Below are 20,271 nucleotides of genomic sequence, written 5' to 3'. Positions count from 1 at the left end.
GCGCAAGGATGTGAATCTCAGTCTCACATCTCTTGCAACACCATACCAGTTCGTACAATTCAATTTCCTAGTAGGAGTAAGAAGCTGATCTTTGGCCGTTGCGACCAAAAACAAGTGGAATACCATATATGTGGGGAATGGGATGATGTAGGACAGACACTCTCATTTAAGGTTTAATAAGAACCATTAACCAGAGGCATTTTTTACCATATTGGATGAACAAAATTTCTTCCAAGTTCTATATCAATAATTTTTTTTCCTTTTGGCTGTTTTTTCATCTCAAAATCTAAAACCCTAACAACCCTTTAAGTGTATGAAGTATATACAAGATGAACTTTAACTTTCCACAGAAATGAACACTTCACACAACCATCATCAATGGAGACATACACCTGAAGAATGCCAATTCATCGTTTCTGCAAAATACACGGGCATCCAGACAGGCATCTGATGGCAATAGCATACCTTGCTTGCTCTACTTTACAGCATTATGTAGAATGCTTTACGATATTCAGATATTGGCTGGCAAAACAAGGGCGCAAATTATTAACCTGAAAATCTACTGACCTCATTGAAAACTAAATCCTTCTCCTCTCTATAGAAGTTTCACATAATTCCACTTTACTTGAATTAGCTTTCTCCAGGACTCTACATTCCACATAATTTTCTTTTGTGCAAATTTTCAAACTTTCAATAGGCTCCCTACTGTGTGAAGTCTGAGTATCTTTCTTCATTCTGATCTCTTCCAACTTCTTCAAAGCAGCAAGACGACAAGCCTTTTCAAGCTCAGCTTTCGCCTCATTATCAATGCCCAAACTAGTTGCTACCATTCCAGGTGCAGTAGCTTCCTCATCGCTTCTATAAACCTGTAACATACGTTCTTCATCAGGCCTTTTGTGGTCACTTTCAGGTGCCGACTCTTGTGACATATTTCTATTTGTATCTGCAAGATCTGACTCTTTCTTGGACTTGGACCTAGACCTTGTTCTTCGACTCTTGTAAGATCTTCTTCTCTCATACCTGCCAAGTTTATCTCCATCTGATGTTTCTACATCATTTATCACGTGTCTTGAATGTTGTCTACTATGTCTATGGTGTCTATCATCATCCTCATCACTCTCTGTCTCTGTAGAGCCTGACTGTTTCTGTAGCCTTGAGTTTTTTCTTACATCCTTTTTAGCACGTGTCTTATCCTTAAACCTCGAACTTTTCCTTCTTTTCTTTTGTTGCCTCTTTTCGACCTTTACAAGCCTACCATCATTAGAACATTGAGAAGCACTGCTGGATGATTCTGCTTCATCTTTCATCGTCCTTGATTTTTCCTTACTACGACTGTGTTCATCTTCCTCATTGTTCTGACTATCACCATGAGAGTTATAATTTAAGGAGGCTGCCTCATTTTTCTTTGCAGTGACACGTTTATCTTTATACCTATGAAATTCATCATGATTCTTTTTTCCATAAGGACTCTTTTCCACATCAGATTTGTCAACTTTATTGTGGCGACATTCGCGAGCTGACTCTGCAACTTCGTTCTGTCTACTTGAGCTTCTACCCTTGTGTTTATGGTATCTGTCACTTACTCCTCCCTCTGCAGTCTCGCCTTTGGAGGAAGTAGCATCAACTTTTCTACTTTTGTTGTCTTGATCTGTAAACAATCTCTCTCTTTCCCTCTTTTTTGAGCTTCTCTTTATGCCAGCAACATATCCCTGACCATCAGTACTCCCCTCTGATATATCAAAACGAGAATCTTGACAGATTCTTCTTTCTTCTTGCATCTCCCTGTCTAGATTGTTGATCTCTCTGTCATCTCCTCTGTGCGGACTGTACCTTCCGCGCCTTCTTTTGTAACCATCATCTTCATCAGAACAGCTTTTCCTATGAGGGCTGTCTAAACCCCTAGACCTTGGTCTCCTTGAATGGTACCTGACACAAAAGACTTAACATAAATAACTTGCACTATTAAGCAGAAGTGTGGGTACATAAAGCATATAAGTAGGTAAATAATCAAAAATTAAAAGGATTGCATTGATGGTAAAACACAAACATTTTTATAGCTTCAATTTTTCTATTCTTGTTGTCTTGGTCTGCTGACAGTCGTTCCCTTTCCTTCTTTTTCGAGCTTCTCTTCATGCCAACAACAGATCTATGACCATCAGTGCTCCCCTCTGATACATCAACATTATGAGTTTCATGGTGCTTGAAGCAACGATGATCTAGATAGGTTCTTCTTTCTTCATGCATCTCCTTGTCAAGATTGCTGGTCTCTCTGCCATCTCCTCTGTGCGGACTGTGCCTTCCGCGCCTTCTCTTGTAACCATCATCCTCATCAGATAAGCTTTTCCTATAAAGGCTGTCTAAACCTCTGGACCTTGATCTCCTTGAATGGTGCCTGATACAAAAGACGAAACATAAATAACATGCACTATTAAGCTAGGTGTGGGTACATTAAGGTGATATAGCGTTATAACAGTATGAGAAATGAACTTTTTATTAAAAAGGAATCTTCATTGATGGTAGAACGCAAACATTTACATACATGTGAAGGTGAGTGAGAAGGCTGAAGGGGATTTTAAAAAATAACAATAAAGCAAGAACAAGACTCAGCAAAACAAAATAATACACTTGTACAAGTCAAAAGAACAGCAAAGGTAGAATCTAAAATTTGCTCCCTCACAGATCCTATCCAATTAATCTTATTCAGTGTACTGCAAATTAACAAAATTCAAAATTTTCCCCACAAAAAGGCCTGTTTGGGGATGGGGGGGAGGGAAGTAGGAGAGGGGGGGTTGGTAATAAGCCACCTCAGACAATAGGGGCTTTTATTCCTCATAAAATGGATGTCAATTCCTTTGATGTCAGAAAATTCATGCATTTCTCTTTCATGTTTCACAACAGTGACCACACTCAACTGTAGATTGCTCAGGGGCAATCCAGGGAAGTCAAGATTATAGAATATTCAAACTATTTTATACTACTGCAGACGCTATGGGCACTGTAACAGTCCAGAGGTATTATCTTAGTGAAGTTATTATAAGGCAGTTTATAGAAAAGAAAATGAGATAAGTTTATACAAAATATATATAAACGGAAAGCTCAATCGCTAGCAAATAGATGCCAACACAAAATTCTTCTGGTTTTTTAACCTAATAGCAGCATCACTATGTTTGCAAATCCAGCAGACAGGAAAAGTTTAGGAAATAATAGAGCCGGGATAACCATCTCAGCAACATCTATCAAGTAGGCTACTCTGTCATGATCCATATTTGTTGATCACTGCATCTGTAAAAGTCAATACATTTTCTGCTATATTTAGGTTCAATCATAATACTTTACTCACTATTTCACATAGCAATTTACCAGTTTGCCTCATACATTTGGTTCTTTATAAAAATTAAATAAACCCTCAATTCATTTCCTAAGCAAAACAGTTGCTCACTTTTCAGAGAGAGAGAGCAACAAGCTAAAATTAAGGCAATATATACTTGAAAGCAAACATAGAAGATATGCAAATGGACATACATAGGCATATATTATCTTTATAAACTTATCACACACCTCAGACCAACTTCATCTGTGAAATCGTCACCAGTGTATCCAAATAAAGCAGCCATCTTCTTAAGCCAGTACCTCGGAGCTGGTTTATCCCAGTCAGCCCATTCATAATCTCCACCAGGATTTTGGAAGCAATGGATAAAGTTGCAAGCTGATCCCCGGGAACAACTCTGTTATAGAAAATGCAAACATGAAGATATAAAGATCACTGTTCATAATTGTCAAAACACTCTAAAAAGCATCAAAGGCGAAAGTAAATGGTGATCAAACCTGGGGAAATTCAATCCCAAGTTTGTGACCATACCTTGAACCTTGACTTCATATACTCCCCACATATAGCAACCCTCCATCTTGTCACATTAATGAATTCACAGGTCAGCTGTCAAGAACAATTTGCAATTAGTACATAAATCTTCACTTACACATAGATCTTCTGCAGATATCAAACTAATTATTTGGAATTTCCCCGAAAAGTTGCGCAATTTCATGCATAGTAAATGTTTTACATGCAATTTTCTCATCCTATTTTTCAAGTTAATTCTAGAACATCACGTGAGACTGATAATACAACTAGGAAATTCAATTTTCTGTCCTCTAATAATGAAATTGAATAAGGAACCTATCCATTGCAAGCCAATTCCACATGACATAGTTCTCAGAATGAAAAGTATCCAACACCTTAGTAAACTGTGTATCACTTAACGTGAAGTGGTACTCTAACTGGTTATCTTTTTGACCAACGGTTTAATGTAGAAATTGAACGGGTAAGACAAACAGAGCTCTGCGCAATTTATGTTGCCCTGACTTTCATATAAACACTACAATCATATAAACACTACAAAAACTAGAATGTGAGTGCTAATATATACTTAAAAACATGACTACCTTACCAGTTTCCCAGCAAAATACCGACCATTGGTAGACTGGTATGCAAGCATAGCTGATTCCAATGACTTATAATGTACATATACATTACCCCGCAAATGGGAAGAACCATTTTTGCACACCTGTGAAAAGCAATTACCCATTGAACCAGGTCAGGCTTACAAAAGTTCCTCAACAATGCATCATGGGGAAGTAGAAGTGATAATACATAACTAGATATTCAATAGAACAACTGATACTAAAGCGCCAGGAAACTACTGACAGAGTACACAGCTTGTCTAAAGTTAGCTGACAATTATTTACTCTGTATGACATTAGCAAGTAGAAGTGACATGCTTCATTGACAATGCCAAAAGTCAATAAGTCCTTCAACCCCCCTAACAACAGGAGAAAATAGAGTGGGGCAGCATGACAAACAACACAATAAAATTATAGGCGCTCTTTTTGTGAACAAAGAACTGTCTTAAGTAACTGCACCCAATTATGAATTGTGATTAAAGAGAGGTCAATAGAAGAAAACTGAGCACGTCCTTTAGCACTAAAATCACCTTGAAGTTCACAAGTTCTCCAAACTTCAAAAATTCTGTATGAACATCCTCGTAAAAGTCTTCAAAGCTCTGCTTTACCTCCTCATCCGTATGCTAACAAAGAAAGCAAAGCATTCAGCAATCACTTCTTCAAGTAAATGCGAGCAAGTAGATAATATGTTTAAAATGGAAAAAAATAAAATAAATATAAATAAATAAATAAAACTTAAAGAAAATTTAGTGCGTTACTTTGATCATCATTCATCAGTCAAACATAACAGAATACAAAAGGGATCAAATAAAAGGCCACAGAAAAGGGAGAGCAATTTCACTTCCCCTTAGAACAAAAGAACATGATACAAACAGCAACAAAAGACATGTAAAGTGAACGAGGAAGAGTATTTCTATGATTTGTTTCATCTTCAAAACAATTTAATCTTGTCTGAAAGTTAAAGCTTCATAGGCATCAACAGACTTCGCCAGTATGAGCTTTCCCTTTACCACTTCATCTTAAGCACATTCTGAAATTGTACTTCCTCCGTTCCAAATTCGTTGACACGTATTCCTTTATGACCCATTTCTATCTTAGGTAAGTTTTATATGTTAAAATATCAAATTTACCTATCACTAATTTCACTAACTCTTGTTTCAAAAAAAAAAAAAAAAAAAAAAAAAAAAAAAAACACTAACTCCTCTTCTCTCGCCTACCATCACCATGATCATTTTTCCTTAGTGATCACAGCAACAATCTTCATCATATTTGCCTCTCCACCTCCAACGCCATCACCACTACCATCAAATCTCTGACAATGACCACAACTCCAACAGATCCCCTGCCAACCCTATTCACCCTTTCTTTCTTCCCTCTCCTTCAAAAACAAGAAGCCTTTTTTAATGGCTAAAATCTCAAAAGATGCGAAGGCTCAAAGCAAAATTGTGTGACGGAGTTTATCGACTTCATCACCAACAAAGCCTCTCACGAGTGTTATTGTGCGAGTCTCTGCCCTAACTCAATCCAATTTTGAAACCCTAACTCGATTAGCCGCTCTCTAAATCCAATCTCTCTCCTTTGGCTTCTATGGATATTTTTTGAAAGGGGATCCAGAAATCTCAACCATCCAAGATGATGATAAGGAAGGGAATGGCTGGACAGTAACAGGTACGGCCGTACGGGTTGTGTCTTGTGAGGTTGACGATAGTGACATTAAGATGGCAATAGTTGGGTTGTGACTCTTGTGATAGAAAAGGAAAAGGGATAAGTTTTATGGTCAAGAAGAAGATGATGACAAGGATGGGGTTGGGATGGCAGAGTAGACGGATATTGGGGTGGTGGTGTTGTTCTATTAACTTGTCAAGCTGATTGGCCAAGCCGCCAAGGTGAAGGGTTCGTTGGTAAGGTTAGGGTAAACTGTGCCTATATATGTATTCCAAAAAGAAAGGTGTCAACTAATTTCGAACGAATTAAGTATAGTCTACCACAAATGATGTTCCTATCCACAATACGAAACTAGTTAAAAATTACGCTGATAAATTCATGACTTCTTAGAATGATGGTTTTTTTAAAAGAGGCACAAAGGCATAGCTTAACTTTCTCTCCTTTCCTGTACTAAACTTATCCGAAACATGCATCTGGTTTAATGTTGGGATATGCTGTTTTTCCTAATTGTAAAGAATTACATAAAGATCAATTAAAAGATAAGAGTATTAATTGTTGCTTGTGCTGCCTTGTGTCTGCTTCCTTTTAAGTTCATTAGACAAAGATATGAGCACAAAATACTCTCTTTCTAGCTTGTCACAATCAATAGTGATTTTACAATATAGTATATTACATTATATACTAATATACCATTAGAACTAAAAGAACAGGCCAAAGGCAGAAGATTTCCAAGTCATTATAAAAAGCATGTGTTACCCAAATGCATATTGGATAATGTTGCCTATTAAATAAGTTGTCTTAGTTTATTTTTCTTCATAATAGAGGGTTAAGGTTCAAACCTTCAACTTCCTAAAAACATTTTAAAGTTCCACCATTGCAGCATGTCAATTGAAAGCAATGAAAAGAAAACCGATCATGATATAATGGGATGTAGCTCAGTTCTCCATCTCCAGCGCCTACAAAATTCCCCAGTAGACTATTGGCTGTTAAGGAAAGTACCACTCATTTGAGCAGGACTCTGATGACATCAATATAAGGACAGAATTCATTTGCTTAATGCAGTTATAAAGAAGCAGAATTATAACCCTAACATTCCATGAATAATGTTTCAGTGACCAAAAAAAGTTGAAAACAGGATATAAACTTCCAATTTAATAATCTCCACCTCACACGTTTGAATTGTGAGCTTGATTAGGGATGTCTAGTCAGCAGAAAAAAGTTAAGCAAGAGTACATATTGGGCAAGTAAGCAGACTCAACCACTAAAAACCGGCATCTAAAAACATGCAAAAGAATAAATATAAGGGGGGTGGGGGTTGAAAGCTAGATAAGACGACATTCAGGATACAAGGACCACCCAATGGCTTCAATAACAGACCTCAAGCCCTTCATCCTGCTCCCAAGCAAGACCAGGACCATTGTACATATTCTTAATAAGTATTGTACAAGCTTTATCTGGGTAGAAGTGAACTCTGCTACACCGTGCTCCAAAGCGACAAACACCAGTTTTTAGATGGAAAGGGCAATGTGCTTTATCCTGCCATAAAGAAGTATCAAAAGGAGATCAGGTGAGGGAAACTGAAACATGTTTCTCCTTTCACATGGTTGAGAACATCACGCCTAGAAATAGAAAAAATAGAGATGATGTGTAACAGAACAAGTATAAACACAAACCTGCTCAGTTCCAAAGTTGGGAACTTGTTGTGCAACACTTTCTAGAACCTCTTTTGCACTCCTATAATCTTCAAAGGCTTCAGACTGAGGAGCAAGAGGGTTCGATATTGGTCTTTCACTTTCCTGAAAAGTTCTTAACACTTTAGGATTGATACTATTTGCCAAACCCAAAAGTGCCAACTTATTATCCACATCAATTACCTGATTTTCTTTTAGAATCTGAGGAGCTTTCTTGGGCACCCTGATTTTTTTCTTCTTAACAATTATCTCGTTTCCTTTCCATATTATTTCTGCTGGTCCTTCTTCTATATATTCCCAATCATCATCTTCATTCGCCTCACCAGCATTCTCATTATTAGCCTAGCAACAAACATTCCATAAAACATACATTTAGCAAAACTACAAAAGAACATGAATTATCTAGCACCTATGATAATATTACAAATTATATGTAACAATATAGAAGAGAACAATTACACACAAGATGAAAATCAGTTGGTAATTTGGTATACATATGAAAACAAATATAATCAATCGCAATTAAATTGCTGAGAACATGGAAAATATTTTTAGCACACCAATTAAACCCCCACGTTGTATATTGAACACATTTAGCTAACGCCTTAGACACGTTACATTCTTCGATTATTACAGTAATCAAAACACCGTTGATTAACAATCTCTCAAGTACTAGAAAAGGGATCAAAGCACCACCAACAGTACTGCTCACTCCAATAACAGAACTAAGATCATATATCATCAAACTACAATCATAATACTAGTCATACTGGCAATTCCAATCACTACAAAACACAGATTCTCGAAAACGAAATGCACATTCGAAAGCATTCGAATTTAACCTCTACACAATCTCAAATTCAAAGCAACTAAAACAATCAAACATAAGTAAAATTCAAAGAATACAAACCAGCTCTTTCTTCGATTCCTCATCGAGTTTACGCCGCTCCTCCTCTTCCTCCTCCTGCTTCTTCTTCTCCATCTCCAATGCTCGAAGAAACTGCCTCTCTCTCTCCTCAAACACCATGCGCTCCCTCGCCATTCTCTCCGCTTCCTCTTGCTCCAGCCGCAGCAATCTCATCTGCTCTTCAGGATCATTCAATCGAGCTTCCTCCTCTTCTCTCTCCTTCTTCGCAATCTCCTTCCTCACTTGCTTCCTCTTCATCTTCTTCAATGCCTTCCTCTTCTCCTTCCGACTCATCGTCGCCATTGTTATACTGTTATCGTCGCCATTGTCGTTGTCCTTGATCGTATTTTGATCGATTTCTCTCTCCTTCACCTCCTGCTGATTGTCTTCCATAACTGCCATCATCTGAAGAGGAAATTGTTTCAGTGAATCGATTAAATTGCTCGTATCATTTCGTTGGAGATTGATTGAATTGTACACTGTTTGGATTGATTGCGAATCCCTAAATTTTGTAAATCCCCAAATTCTCGGAAGAACCCTAAACTGAAGTAGCACCTTTAATTCTATTTTTGGAGCTGATGGCCTTAAGCGGGGTTAAGCCCTTATTTGATGCCAAAATTCTTCAGCCAGCATTTATACTTTTTTTTTTTTTTTTTTTTTTTTTTTTTAAGGAAAAAAGCGACCCAAACATATGTACTCCGAGTTTACACCTGTATTGCACGAGTAAAGTATAGGCTCATACCTGGTATACCAAATACTTTAATAGTTTAAGTATTAAGAGTTTGGAGGCTTTTTTTTTTTTTAGACGGGATTTAAGTTGTAAAATTGACTATGCAATTATATAAAAGATTTATTTAATTGTATAACTAAATAACTATTTCTTTAGCTCGTGTGACCTATAACTTTATTGATTTTAACGAAGAGTGTGACATATGACAATATTGGTTTAATTATTACAATATATATTCCGTACTACATAGTATGTATAGATTGTATACTGCATATTTCATGGACAATCCTTTGTAAAGTGTTGATTACTTAAACTGATCATAAAGATAATGTTGGATTTAAAATACTCTTAGCAAACGAGTTAGACTTGGACACTTGGGTGATAATGAGGTCTTATAGTTGATGCTTGGATTTTCATACTTGGTACGAACTAGACTATAATCCTTACATTCGTTTTTGTAATTTTATTTTTCCCCTTCGAATAATAGCTGAAACCTCCGTTTCATATTTTTGCAATTTTGAGATATTATTTGACATGTATAAACTATTTCAAAGATGCAAAAAATATAAAACGAATGTAGTACATTAGTTACATAATCCTTACATAGTTTCAATTCATTTTAATACTGCTTACAGAATTAGGCTATATAGATAATAGGCTAAACAAACATGACATGTCACTTTTTTCTGTTCACAATGTACCAGCTTTTTTTCTAAAAAAAAAAAAGAAAGAAAAGTTTTTGGCATGCTAATAGAAATATAGAATGTAAGTTTAGAATACATGCAGCTATAATCACTCAAGGTTGAGTACTTCATGTTTAAGGATTGCAAAAATCGCCAACTTAATATAATGCTGAGGATCTGATGAGGTTCATTTTTGCACTGCTCAATACTGTGCAGTTCATTATATCCTAGACAATGACAAGCTGAAGACAATTCATCTCATCAATTCATCACAAAGTTCTTAAATTGCTTCTACCTATACGGGTTACCCGCGCTAATTACAGTTTTTAGGGACTCTATCAATGGTGTAGATTAGATATTTATGCAGCCAGATCCAGTACTGGGTTTGACATGATATTGTCAGACTCAGCATTTCTTCTCCACAGCTTCTTTGAGTTTCCTACCCAATGCAAAGGCCAAGGGTGGTGGAACTGCATTACCGATTTGCCGGTGCCTATGTTGGATGTTGCCAGCAAATTTATAGCTGTCTGGAAAACCCTGCAGTTGTAAATCATAAATGTTAGAAAACTTTTTAACTCACCAATATTCGAAAAAAATGAACATTTTCATATTGATCAAAATCATACGACTAGAAATGTGCTTTTAAGATGGTATAATGGTCTGTTCAAAGACATGGGACTCCCTCCTCTAAGAGACTTAAGAGGGTATTGGAATTATGGCCTATAAGCATCATGGATAATCAAAAGGCTGCAATGACTTACTTGAGATCGAGCACATTCACGAACTGTGACTATTCTATCTTGATCAGGATGAAAGCACATCCCAACCTTGCCCATAGGCTGTGGATCAGTAATAGACGTCGGAAAGTTTCCTTCCCAATCCAATCTTCCAAATAGACCCTTCCACTGGTTGTGCCTTTCTGCAGTGTTTGGCAGGCACCAAGGAACTAAATCAACCATCTGTCCAGTAGACAGCTTGACCTGCAGACAGATATGTTTGTCAGGACATATAGTTACACTAGTTGGGCCTTTTGGAGGCCAAAATCATAACTAACAATGACTACAACATTCAGTTACAAACAGTTCAATGAAAAACATTCAAAGAAAGACATCAGCTATGTAAATATTTAGCAATTAGCTCCCTGATCAGGAAGGTCTGATGAGAAAAGTACCTTCTCATCTGGCAGTTCTCGCCAGTCAGCACCAGGACGTTTGGGAATTCTTTGGCAGCGAATTACGTTTAACTCGTTCATTTCTTTTGATATATGATCAGTTAAAGCCACCATATCACCTCGGATCATCTTTTGAAACCAAGATATAGGCTCATTTTTATACTGTGAAATAAAATAAATAAATTGTAAGGTGCAATTTCAAATTAGGGTAACTGATATGGGGCGGAAAATGAATGTCAAGCAAGGCATCTTACCTCCATAGTTGCTAGAGAAGCCCCATTTTCTACAGCAGGGAGATCTCCAATACTGTCTCTAACAGTAATCGAACGAAAGGGGGCACCAGTTGCTGTACTCCGCACTGCAGCATACTGGGTATTGCTATCTAGGGTGACCTTGAGCTCTGGACCAGCAAAAACATGCATTGGCTCAGGCCAATCAGGCAGTGTCTCCTCAGGAGATGCAGCCCAGATAAATGCACGTTTACGAGATTGGGAAACACCACAAGCTCCAGCTTCCAGAATACCAAATCTTACCTGAAAAATTGTTTTACCATAAATTCAGAACACAGGAAGAATATGGGCTATCAATTGACCTTCTAAAAGAAAATTTACATATCCTGAGAAACACATTCTAATTTCTGCCAGTCATAAGTACGCTATTTCAGAGCAAATCTTCAAGGATGCAACCTAATACCAAAAAAAACAAATATAGAAAATTGACAAGACAGCCTACCTGGTAGCCCATCTCAAGAAGAGAAGCCAGGGTCAAACGAAATGTCTGGCCTTTGTTGAATGACACAAAATTCCTCACATTCTCCAAAAGAAAATATTTAGGACGGAAATAATCAGCAAACGATAGGAAAGCTAGGATCATTTCACATTGAACCTTACTCCAGGCACTTTTGTTAAACCTATTCATTCCAGAAAACCCCTGCAACATAGTTAAATTAAGATGATTAGTATTTCTCAATACATTGGAAACTGAAAGTAGGGTTGAGATAAAGGAGAAATGTGCATATACCTGACATGGTGGCCCTCCATTTATAAAATCTACTTGCCCAGGTCTAGGTAAAGCATTTATTTCCTTCTCATCAAGCTTCTTTGCCTCCTCTGATGCTTCAGGAGTCGTTAAACAATCAGCTTCATCCCCACAAGCTGACATGATTGCACTGTACAAAACCATTGAGATGAGTACTGATAGAATATATATATATATATACACACACACACACAAACACAGAATCCTAAAAAAAAAAAAAAAAAAAAAAAAGCATACCTAAGGATCACATTGCAATTGTTTATAAACACAGAAGCCTCTGGATGATTGAGCTTAAATGCTTCACCAGCAGGCTCTTCATACTCAATAGCCCATTTGGTTTGTGATACACCTGTGGGCAATAACCGGTGGAAATTATTAAGCAATAATAAACATACTCTAATCTTCTGTAAGAAAACATACAGTGAGATTCACATGTGCACTCAGGCAAGTATAAGCAATGACAGAAAACTGTGCAATCAAGCTACCTGATTTCTCTAAACCTTCAGACAGACCACCACAACCAGCAAAGATATCAAAAGTGGCCAACCGCTTCTTTGAAGATTCATCTTTTTGTTTGACAGGTTCATCATCCTCAGTTTCTATAGCCTTTCCCTTCTTCCTTCTTGACATGGATTCATCAACCATTGAGTTAAGCTTGACATTACTAGGCAGCTGCAATAGACAAATAAAAAGTTAGAAGGATGCTTGTTGCATAGCCTTGTATAATATGTCGACACTAAGATGATGAATTTATTATTATGTTCCAAAATTAATGCACTAAATAATTTTATCTATTTAAAATATGTAGATTGCACCTGTTTAATAGCTCCGCTAACAGGATCATAAAGATGTTCGCAGAAGAAGACATGCTCGTAAACAGCAGGGTAGTTAACTGATGACAAATCATTCTTTCTTCTGACTTGACACTTCCCTTGGACAGCAGCTACTGCCAACGATTGTATTTGCTCACTGAAGTAAACCTCACGAATGTCAGAGCGATAGGCTTTCTCTGCTGAAATGTCTTCAGGTCTGAAATATCTCCTGACTTTAATTTTTACGGACTCAGGATCAACTTTTCGAGAAGCCTTAGGCATCACAATCTCTAAGAGCTGACAAATCACATAGGGTTTCAAGCCCACATTCCTGCTACTCTTAAATGTTTCGCTGTCTTTCTCATCTTCAGCAAAATATCGTGGGGCTACGTAGAAAAAGTCCTCAACATTGTACTCAGCTCCTTCGTAAACAAAGCAAGTTTTAGATGAATTAACCTTAAGGGATTTCTGCTCCTTCTCAGCCTCTTTAGTTTTGCAAGCAAAGCAGACACCAGTTCCACTTCCCATTGTGTCTTTTGGAAGACAAATAAATGCACCTTTATCCGGCTGATAATAGCTTTTGCAGTAATATTCCAATGGCAATCCTTTGCACTTTCTCTCCTCTGCATTTGTCTGGTCAATCTTGTCATTTACAGCATTATCCTTCCGGTGTTGATATCCCCATGGCACATGGCGAAACTCAATCTGCACATTTTGTTTAACATCCCCCAGCTCAAAGTCTAAGCAGTTATCAGTCAAGAACACCTCTCTCTCATTAGCAGCAATCCCAAGAACTGTTTGAGATCCTCTCAGCATCAGTCGTCCATGGACCATTTTCTTGCCACCTGATTTCTCAAACATATATTCAACAAAATACATAGGAGGCAGCTCTACTGATTCATCTGCTTCAATAAGGACACAACCCCCAACAACAACTAAATCTCCAAACACCTTAGCCTGTTTGTAGAAGGTCTCCCTGGCACTGGTTTTCAGAAGTGGCTCTCCTTCCCATTTAATGTCCTGAGATGAACAATTGAGCTTTCTATTCCCACTTGCTTTATGTGTTTTGTCAGGTTTCTCAACAGAGACACTCTCTTCTTGGTCCTCCTCAACAATTTCTTCCGATTCTTCTTCCTCCTCCAGAACTTCTTCCTCTTTCAGTTCAACAACTTCTTCCTTGGACTCTTCCGGTGAATAATTTGAATAGAATTGTCCCCATATTCTGTTGATCAATCTAGTGGTTGTGGCTGGCATTAATTTCCTTTTTGCAACAGGAACCATTTTAGCCACAGGATTCAAGTTTGCACCTCTCCTGGTCACAGCCTTTTTCTTCACAATCCATTTTGTGTGATGCCTTGTAACCATTTTATCATAAAGTCCAGTTACAAAAGGACAGTTCCGGATGGTATTATCAGGATACTCTACAAACTGTTGCAGTAATATCTGGCCATGGACCACCACATACCTTTCTACCATGCCTGGATTAGATGATATAAAGGCAGGGTGGTCCTTTCCAAATTCTGCCACTCTTTTGATAATTTCAGCAAAGGATAGACGTGCCACACGACTCTGCTCCTTTAACAATGTAATGATGCTAACAGTAAGCCTTGCTGTTTTCATAACTGTTTCATACCATGGAGCATATAGCGGTGATGGCTTTCCAAGCCTATACCTGTAAAGACAAGTTACGAAACTCATAAGCACGATTATGACACAGCAGAAGTGGAGAGTTACATAAAAATATCACCAAATAACTCTTTATGGCAGGGACAATAAGAGCCAATTTTTTACCATATTAGAAAATTTCATCCAAATAAATGCAACATTAAATTACCGGTGGTATTCAAGTAAATCTGACTTAGTAAGGTAACAAAAAGATAAGAGAAATTTGTTAAGACAAACAAGGATAGGTTTGTAGATGTGAAACTACAATAAACTGAAATTTATATTCAATGCCGGGTGAAGTTTTTCATCAAGCGATGACAGCATCCTAGTGAAAATGAAAATGTTAGCCTAAACTATTATAAAACTGGGCCCGGAAACATGATGCTAAGACAAATGAAAGGTAAAGCCTTGAGTCTCAACATTTAAAAAAATTTAAGCTAATAAGAAAAGAGGTATACCAGGCCATATCTGTTCTGATAGATATGAAGACCATGGAAGCTCCAATCTCGATCATCCATTCCTTTATCGAGCTCAAATAGATAGGAATTCCACCCACATCCTGAGCCTCAGAAGAAGCAGATGAAGATTGATCGTCAGCATCAAGACAAAAACCACTCCCATCATCATCTGTGACGATCCCTGACCCAAATATGGTAACATCAATATCGTCACATGGCTTCATTGGAAGAAGTTCCAAAGAAACTAATCTTGAGTCGGAGTTATAAAGTGACCAGTTATGAAGCATGCTTCTCGGTAGCTGATCTGGATCAGTGACATCCATGTCATTGTCAAAGATGATGTACTCATCAGTCTCTTCGTTGTTAGGTTTGTAGTAAGCAGGGAGAGGATAGTCAATTGCAATCTCATCTTCATTAATCTTGATATAGTACTTGTTTGGACCAGTTTGGCGCCTTCCCTTCCTTTGATTCATAGACTTCCATTCCTCTTCTTCCTGTAACAATCTGGCCAATTTTGCATCCTCGTCCTCTTCAGAATCAGGCTTTTCAGACTCATTTTTCTTCTCTACATCCCCGATCTTCAAACTCCCACCAGAAGACAGGTTTACAGGAATCGCGGTTTCTTGTGCATATGCCATATTCTTTTTACACTCATCACGAAGGGTGAGAAGCACAGGTAGATCAGATAAATTCTGATCTTTCCTGTTGGATGTAATGTCTAATCCAATTAGCTGGTTGTAAATGAACTCACCCCGTGAAATAATGAATTCTTTGATGGAAGCACCTGGCGGAAAATTTTTACTGCCACTCATTGAGCGAACTAGAGAAGCAATCAATTCATCGAGTGCTATATCTGGGTTACCCCCTAGAGACTTGGACAGTTTCTTGTAGACTTCAATGCATGCACGTGCCTTCTCATAAAAGAGTCCATATATTTTCTTGTAGGAGGCAGCTGGCTTTCCACAATCATAATCACCTAACTCTGTGGATATCCAGATGGTTGGTTCACCATCTTCATAGCCAGAGATATCCCATGTTTCAATTCGACCAAAGCCTTCACATTTTACTCCCTTGTCTTTACTAGGGTCACCACTAGGCTCTAGTGGCAAGATTACACCAGAAATAAACAAGTCCGTAACTTCAAGAATCTCCACTGGTTGTGCTTTCCCATCCTCATCATGAAAAATGAAGTCTATGAGACGACGATTGGGTCTAGGATCATCATGGCCAGTGGTCAAGCCAATAGCAGCAATTTCATTTTCAACAATGGGCACCCTTTTTGTATCCACGAGGTGATCTTTCTCAGATAGACGAAGATTTTTTTCCTTAAAGTTGGAACATGCTGCAGCACGCTTTGGCATTCTCCTAGAAGCCAATGCATTGGTTTCATTTCTATCTCTTTTTTTCTGTTTTCCTTTTGAGGTTTTAATACTAGGCTCATTTTCTTTAGAATTATCAAAAGCCACATCTCCAGTACTTGCAGTCTCTTTCGCCCCCATTCCTGGATATGCAAAGAAAGTAAATCATTTGATGAGAAACTTGCTGAGATGATACCTTTACAGGCTACAATCTTTGACAAAAATGGGACCACACACATTCTCAAAACTACCAATTATATAAAGGTAACATTGAAAGCATGATAGTACAATCAACTTTTGAATCCATGTAGTTTTGCTGATGCATCCATTAGATATAAATGCATCATGCTTGAAAAATATGAATAAACAACTCTAATATAGCAAACCAATTGCATGATGTAAAAAACATTACAAAAACAATTACAAAAAAAAAAAAAAAAAAAAAAAAAAAAAAAAAAAAAACACTAGTACATAACACATTTTCCTCAAAAAAAGTACATAACACATAGTTTAGGATGCTTCACTATTGGCGGTCTCTTTGTCTTACAATAGTTACATGCATGATTCATCACAACTCTTAACATTATACCAAATTCATTGACCGTTAGAGAATGGAAAAACACGCACGTACACGTACACAAGAATGACTGCCAAACAAGAAATTTAGAAATGAGTGTTAATACAAGATCATACATACCAAATAGAAAAAAATTAATGTTTAGCTAACAACTCAAATTACAAGCAATTTCTTCAATTTTACGTTCTAGCATTTCTCATATCACAATACTAAGTTAACAGCCATCATTTTCATAGAATCGCCCTTTTTTTTTGTATTTTAAGAATCTACCGTGATGAAAGGTGAATTCTTTTCATACCATGAAAACAAAATTCATAACAACCAAATAGCCACATAGGTAAACCCCCCTACACAATCATGAAGCCAATACTAGCATCACCCATCGTGTCAAAACTCCATACACTAAAAAAAACCCTTGGGTATGAAATTCCATTACTAAAAAAACTCAACCAAACAAAAAAATTGATGGAATGGATTCTAACTCCATTTCAACTCATTCCAAATTATCCAACCAAACAACTCTAAGACACAATCAAGTTACCACAATCATTGAATAAAAACTCATTAAACCCTTTATTTTGACCCAAAAACTCATCTCACTACCTCTTGAACAAAACAAAAAAAAAAAAAAAAAAAAAAAAAAAACTCAACTTTGAATAAATTACGATAAATGGCTTATTAAAATTCATCTAAAAATCAATTAGAACAACCCCAATTCTCCATCCGTCCCCTCTCAAATTCCTTCCCGTTGTTCAAATGAAATACCCCAAATCAAAAGTAATACAACCACACAATTACAAAAACAAAACAACCCCACATTTTCATAACACAATCACAAAACAACCAATTCACCAAACACATTTTTACAAATTAGATCAAAGTAAGAAAAACCCATAATCATAAAAACAATCCAAATGAAATAACGTAACAAAAAACCAAATCCAATCAACAAACAACAACAAAAACAATCAAAGCCGGATACAAGAAGGATTTCTAGCAAAAATCAAAATAAAGATCCCAGCTTTTTTTAAAACATTGATAATTGAAATGAATTCTAGGTTATTGAAGAAAAGGGTAAGACTACCTTATCATAAACAACAACCCCAGCAAATGGAACAATGATAAGTGTACGGTGACGGCGGCGACGGCAGGCTAAAGACCCACCAAGGAATGCTGGTGTGTGGCGGCGGGGGTGCCGATTGCTAGGTCACTGAAGATTGGATTTGTTGATTGTTCGGATAATTTGGATAGAATTGCTGAGTGAGAAATGATGTGTATATGTAGTGAAGTGAAGTAACGCTTTCCCTAATTTTTCAAATTGCCGCCATTTTTGTTGGGTGTTTGTGAAAAAGAGTTAATTTTCAAAATGGAGGGAAAGTTCCATTTTTCAGAATTATTGGTGTTTTTTCTTACAGGGATTGCTTTGACTATGGATGGCTAGGTAATCAAAAATAACCATGGAGCTTGTTTTAAGCTTAAATAGTTAGGGTTTCTGTAATTGCGACGTAAAAGTAACATAAAATAAGGTACGTAAACATATATACTATACGATTGTGAATTTATGATAAATACGTAGCTAGAATAGATACCAAGTAATAATCTAATTTAGGAAAAATTTAGTTGTCATAAAAACTACAATATTTTGTTTTGTCTTAATATATTTCTATATAGTACAAGCGTGTAAAATTTATCATTGGAATTATTAAATTATATCATATCTTAAATTGGGGTCAAACACACGCAACTATTTCATAATTTTAAGTTCGAGTAAGGCTTCTATTTCAACATCACATATTCATTAATTTTAAGATTGATAAAAAGCTCCATTTCAACTTCAAATATCAATCTAAACTTCAATAATAGCTCAACCTCCCACCCCACACACACACACACCAAGAAAAAAAAAAGAGGGGGGGGGGGGGGGGGAGGGGGTGTGTTAAAGATCCTTGGAACTTAGCTTTGAATTAAATACCATGTTGATAATGAGGATTCAAGGTGAATGGGTGACTAATAGTAATTCGAATTCATAGTCTCTGCATTAGGTCATAAATTATGAATGCAGATATATTAAAAGGATTGATAATATATCCGATCTTGTAATTTGTAAGTTGTAACCATTATTAACACGAAAATTCGTTAATGCAACTAAAGTTGTGAGCGTATCCAATACTTGTAAATTAAAGTAATTGGTTTAATAAAAGGCGAATATGGCCTAAACATCCTATTATTCCTAAATAACTAGAGTCTAAAGAGTGTCAATGAAGGTACTAATACAGGGACGACTCATAATCTTATCCCGACTAATATGAAGTCGGATATGATATTGAATCCAATTTATAAAAGAGAGGTCTTTTTGTAGTTTTTTGTACATGACAAGGCCTCCACCTCGCCTAAGCTTCCCTAGCTAGCAATATCCCAAATTCTTTAATGATGAAAAAGTCTTCTATTAGTGTGGTACAAAGATCGCTGAATAAATTCAGAATTGGAATGCCTCGATGAGAAAGCTCACTTTAAACTACTTAATCTTTTTTAACAACTTCCACAACAGTAATTTCCACATTGATTGATGTATGAAAGGAACAAAGAATTTCCCAAAAAGTGATGTTGAATGAAATTAAATTTTCCGGTAATGTTGTCATATAACAAAGCATACCCAATTTTAACCGATATTGCCCAATAACATAAGTCAACTTCAGTGAGCCGGTGACTCCACAACAAAATTTATAAAAGCTACATGAGGTGGGAAACAATCTAAGACTTTGTTAGAATCCCACATGTAGTGATTACGTAAAATCTCAAACTTAATATTTGAATTTTTTTTTTTTAAATAAATAAATAAAAACTTTACGGATGAATGCATGTCCAGCTGCTGCTTCAACTAACCCAATCAAAGGTATCAGGCTTTATTTTAACTTCAGTAACATATTGGTGGATTGCGAGTTTAATAGAATCATACAATATAAATTCTTTCACTGCGAATAAAGAAAATACCACAAAAGTATTTACAAAGAGTCTCATATATATCACTAGTGAACTAGGTCTACTAAACAAAGTTGTC

The 20,271-nt window shown here is 36.7% G+C and overlaps 2 protein-coding genes across 3 annotated transcripts; both read right to left on the bottom strand.

Moving 5' to 3' along the window:
• Positions 1 to 211: 211 nt before the first annotated feature.
• Positions 212 to 9,320, bottom strand: LOC145635493 (uncharacterized). 2 transcript variants are annotated; one of them, XM_081686781.1, is made up of 10 exons: positions 8,725 to 9,320; positions 7,998 to 8,156; positions 7,797 to 7,919; positions 7,501 to 7,659; positions 4,989 to 5,081; positions 4,446 to 4,562; positions 3,860 to 3,934; positions 3,559 to 3,725; positions 2,048 to 2,392; positions 212 to 1,926 (listed from the first exon to the last, which is right to left on the bottom strand). In XM_081686781.1, the coding sequence occupies exons 1-10, from the start codon at positions 9,124 to 9,126 to the stop codon at positions 579 to 581; spliced, it is 2,988 nt and encodes a 995-aa protein (XP_081542907.1). In that variant the 5' UTR covers positions 9,127 to 9,320; the 3' UTR covers positions 212 to 578. The 2 variants fall into 2 exon arrangements, with proteins under 2 accessions (XP_081542907.1, XP_081542906.1); XM_081686780.1 differs by having other exon boundaries at positions 7,797 to 8,156.
• Positions 9,321 to 10,088: 768 nt separating this feature from the next.
• LOC145635492 (DNA (cytosine-5)-methyltransferase 1A-like) lies at positions 10,089 to 18,853 on the bottom strand. Its single transcript, XM_081686779.1, has 11 exons — positions 18,298 to 18,853; positions 15,279 to 16,779; positions 13,159 to 14,827; positions 12,829 to 13,015; positions 12,581 to 12,692; positions 12,326 to 12,473; positions 12,038 to 12,235; positions 11,560 to 11,838; positions 11,306 to 11,467; positions 10,896 to 11,114; positions 10,089 to 10,671 (listed from the first exon to the last, which is right to left on the bottom strand). The coding sequence occupies exons 2-11, from the start codon at positions 16,775 to 16,777 to the stop codon at positions 10,540 to 10,542; spliced, it is 4,605 nt and encodes a 1,534-aa protein (XP_081542905.1). The 5' UTR covers positions 16,778 to 16,779; positions 18,298 to 18,853; the 3' UTR covers positions 10,089 to 10,539.
• Between the last annotated feature and the right edge of the window lie 1,418 nt (positions 18,854 to 20,271).

This window comes from Chenopodium album, chromosome 6, assembly GCF_948465745.1.
Source record: "Chenopodium album chromosome 6, dcCheAlbu1.1, whole genome shotgun sequence".
In the NCBI taxonomy this organism is placed as follows: domain Eukaryota; kingdom Viridiplantae; phylum Streptophyta; class Magnoliopsida; order Caryophyllales; family Amaranthaceae; genus Chenopodium; species Chenopodium album.
The sequence above is the reverse complement of the archived record's forward strand: the minus strand, read 5'-3'. Positions and strand labels throughout refer to the sequence as shown.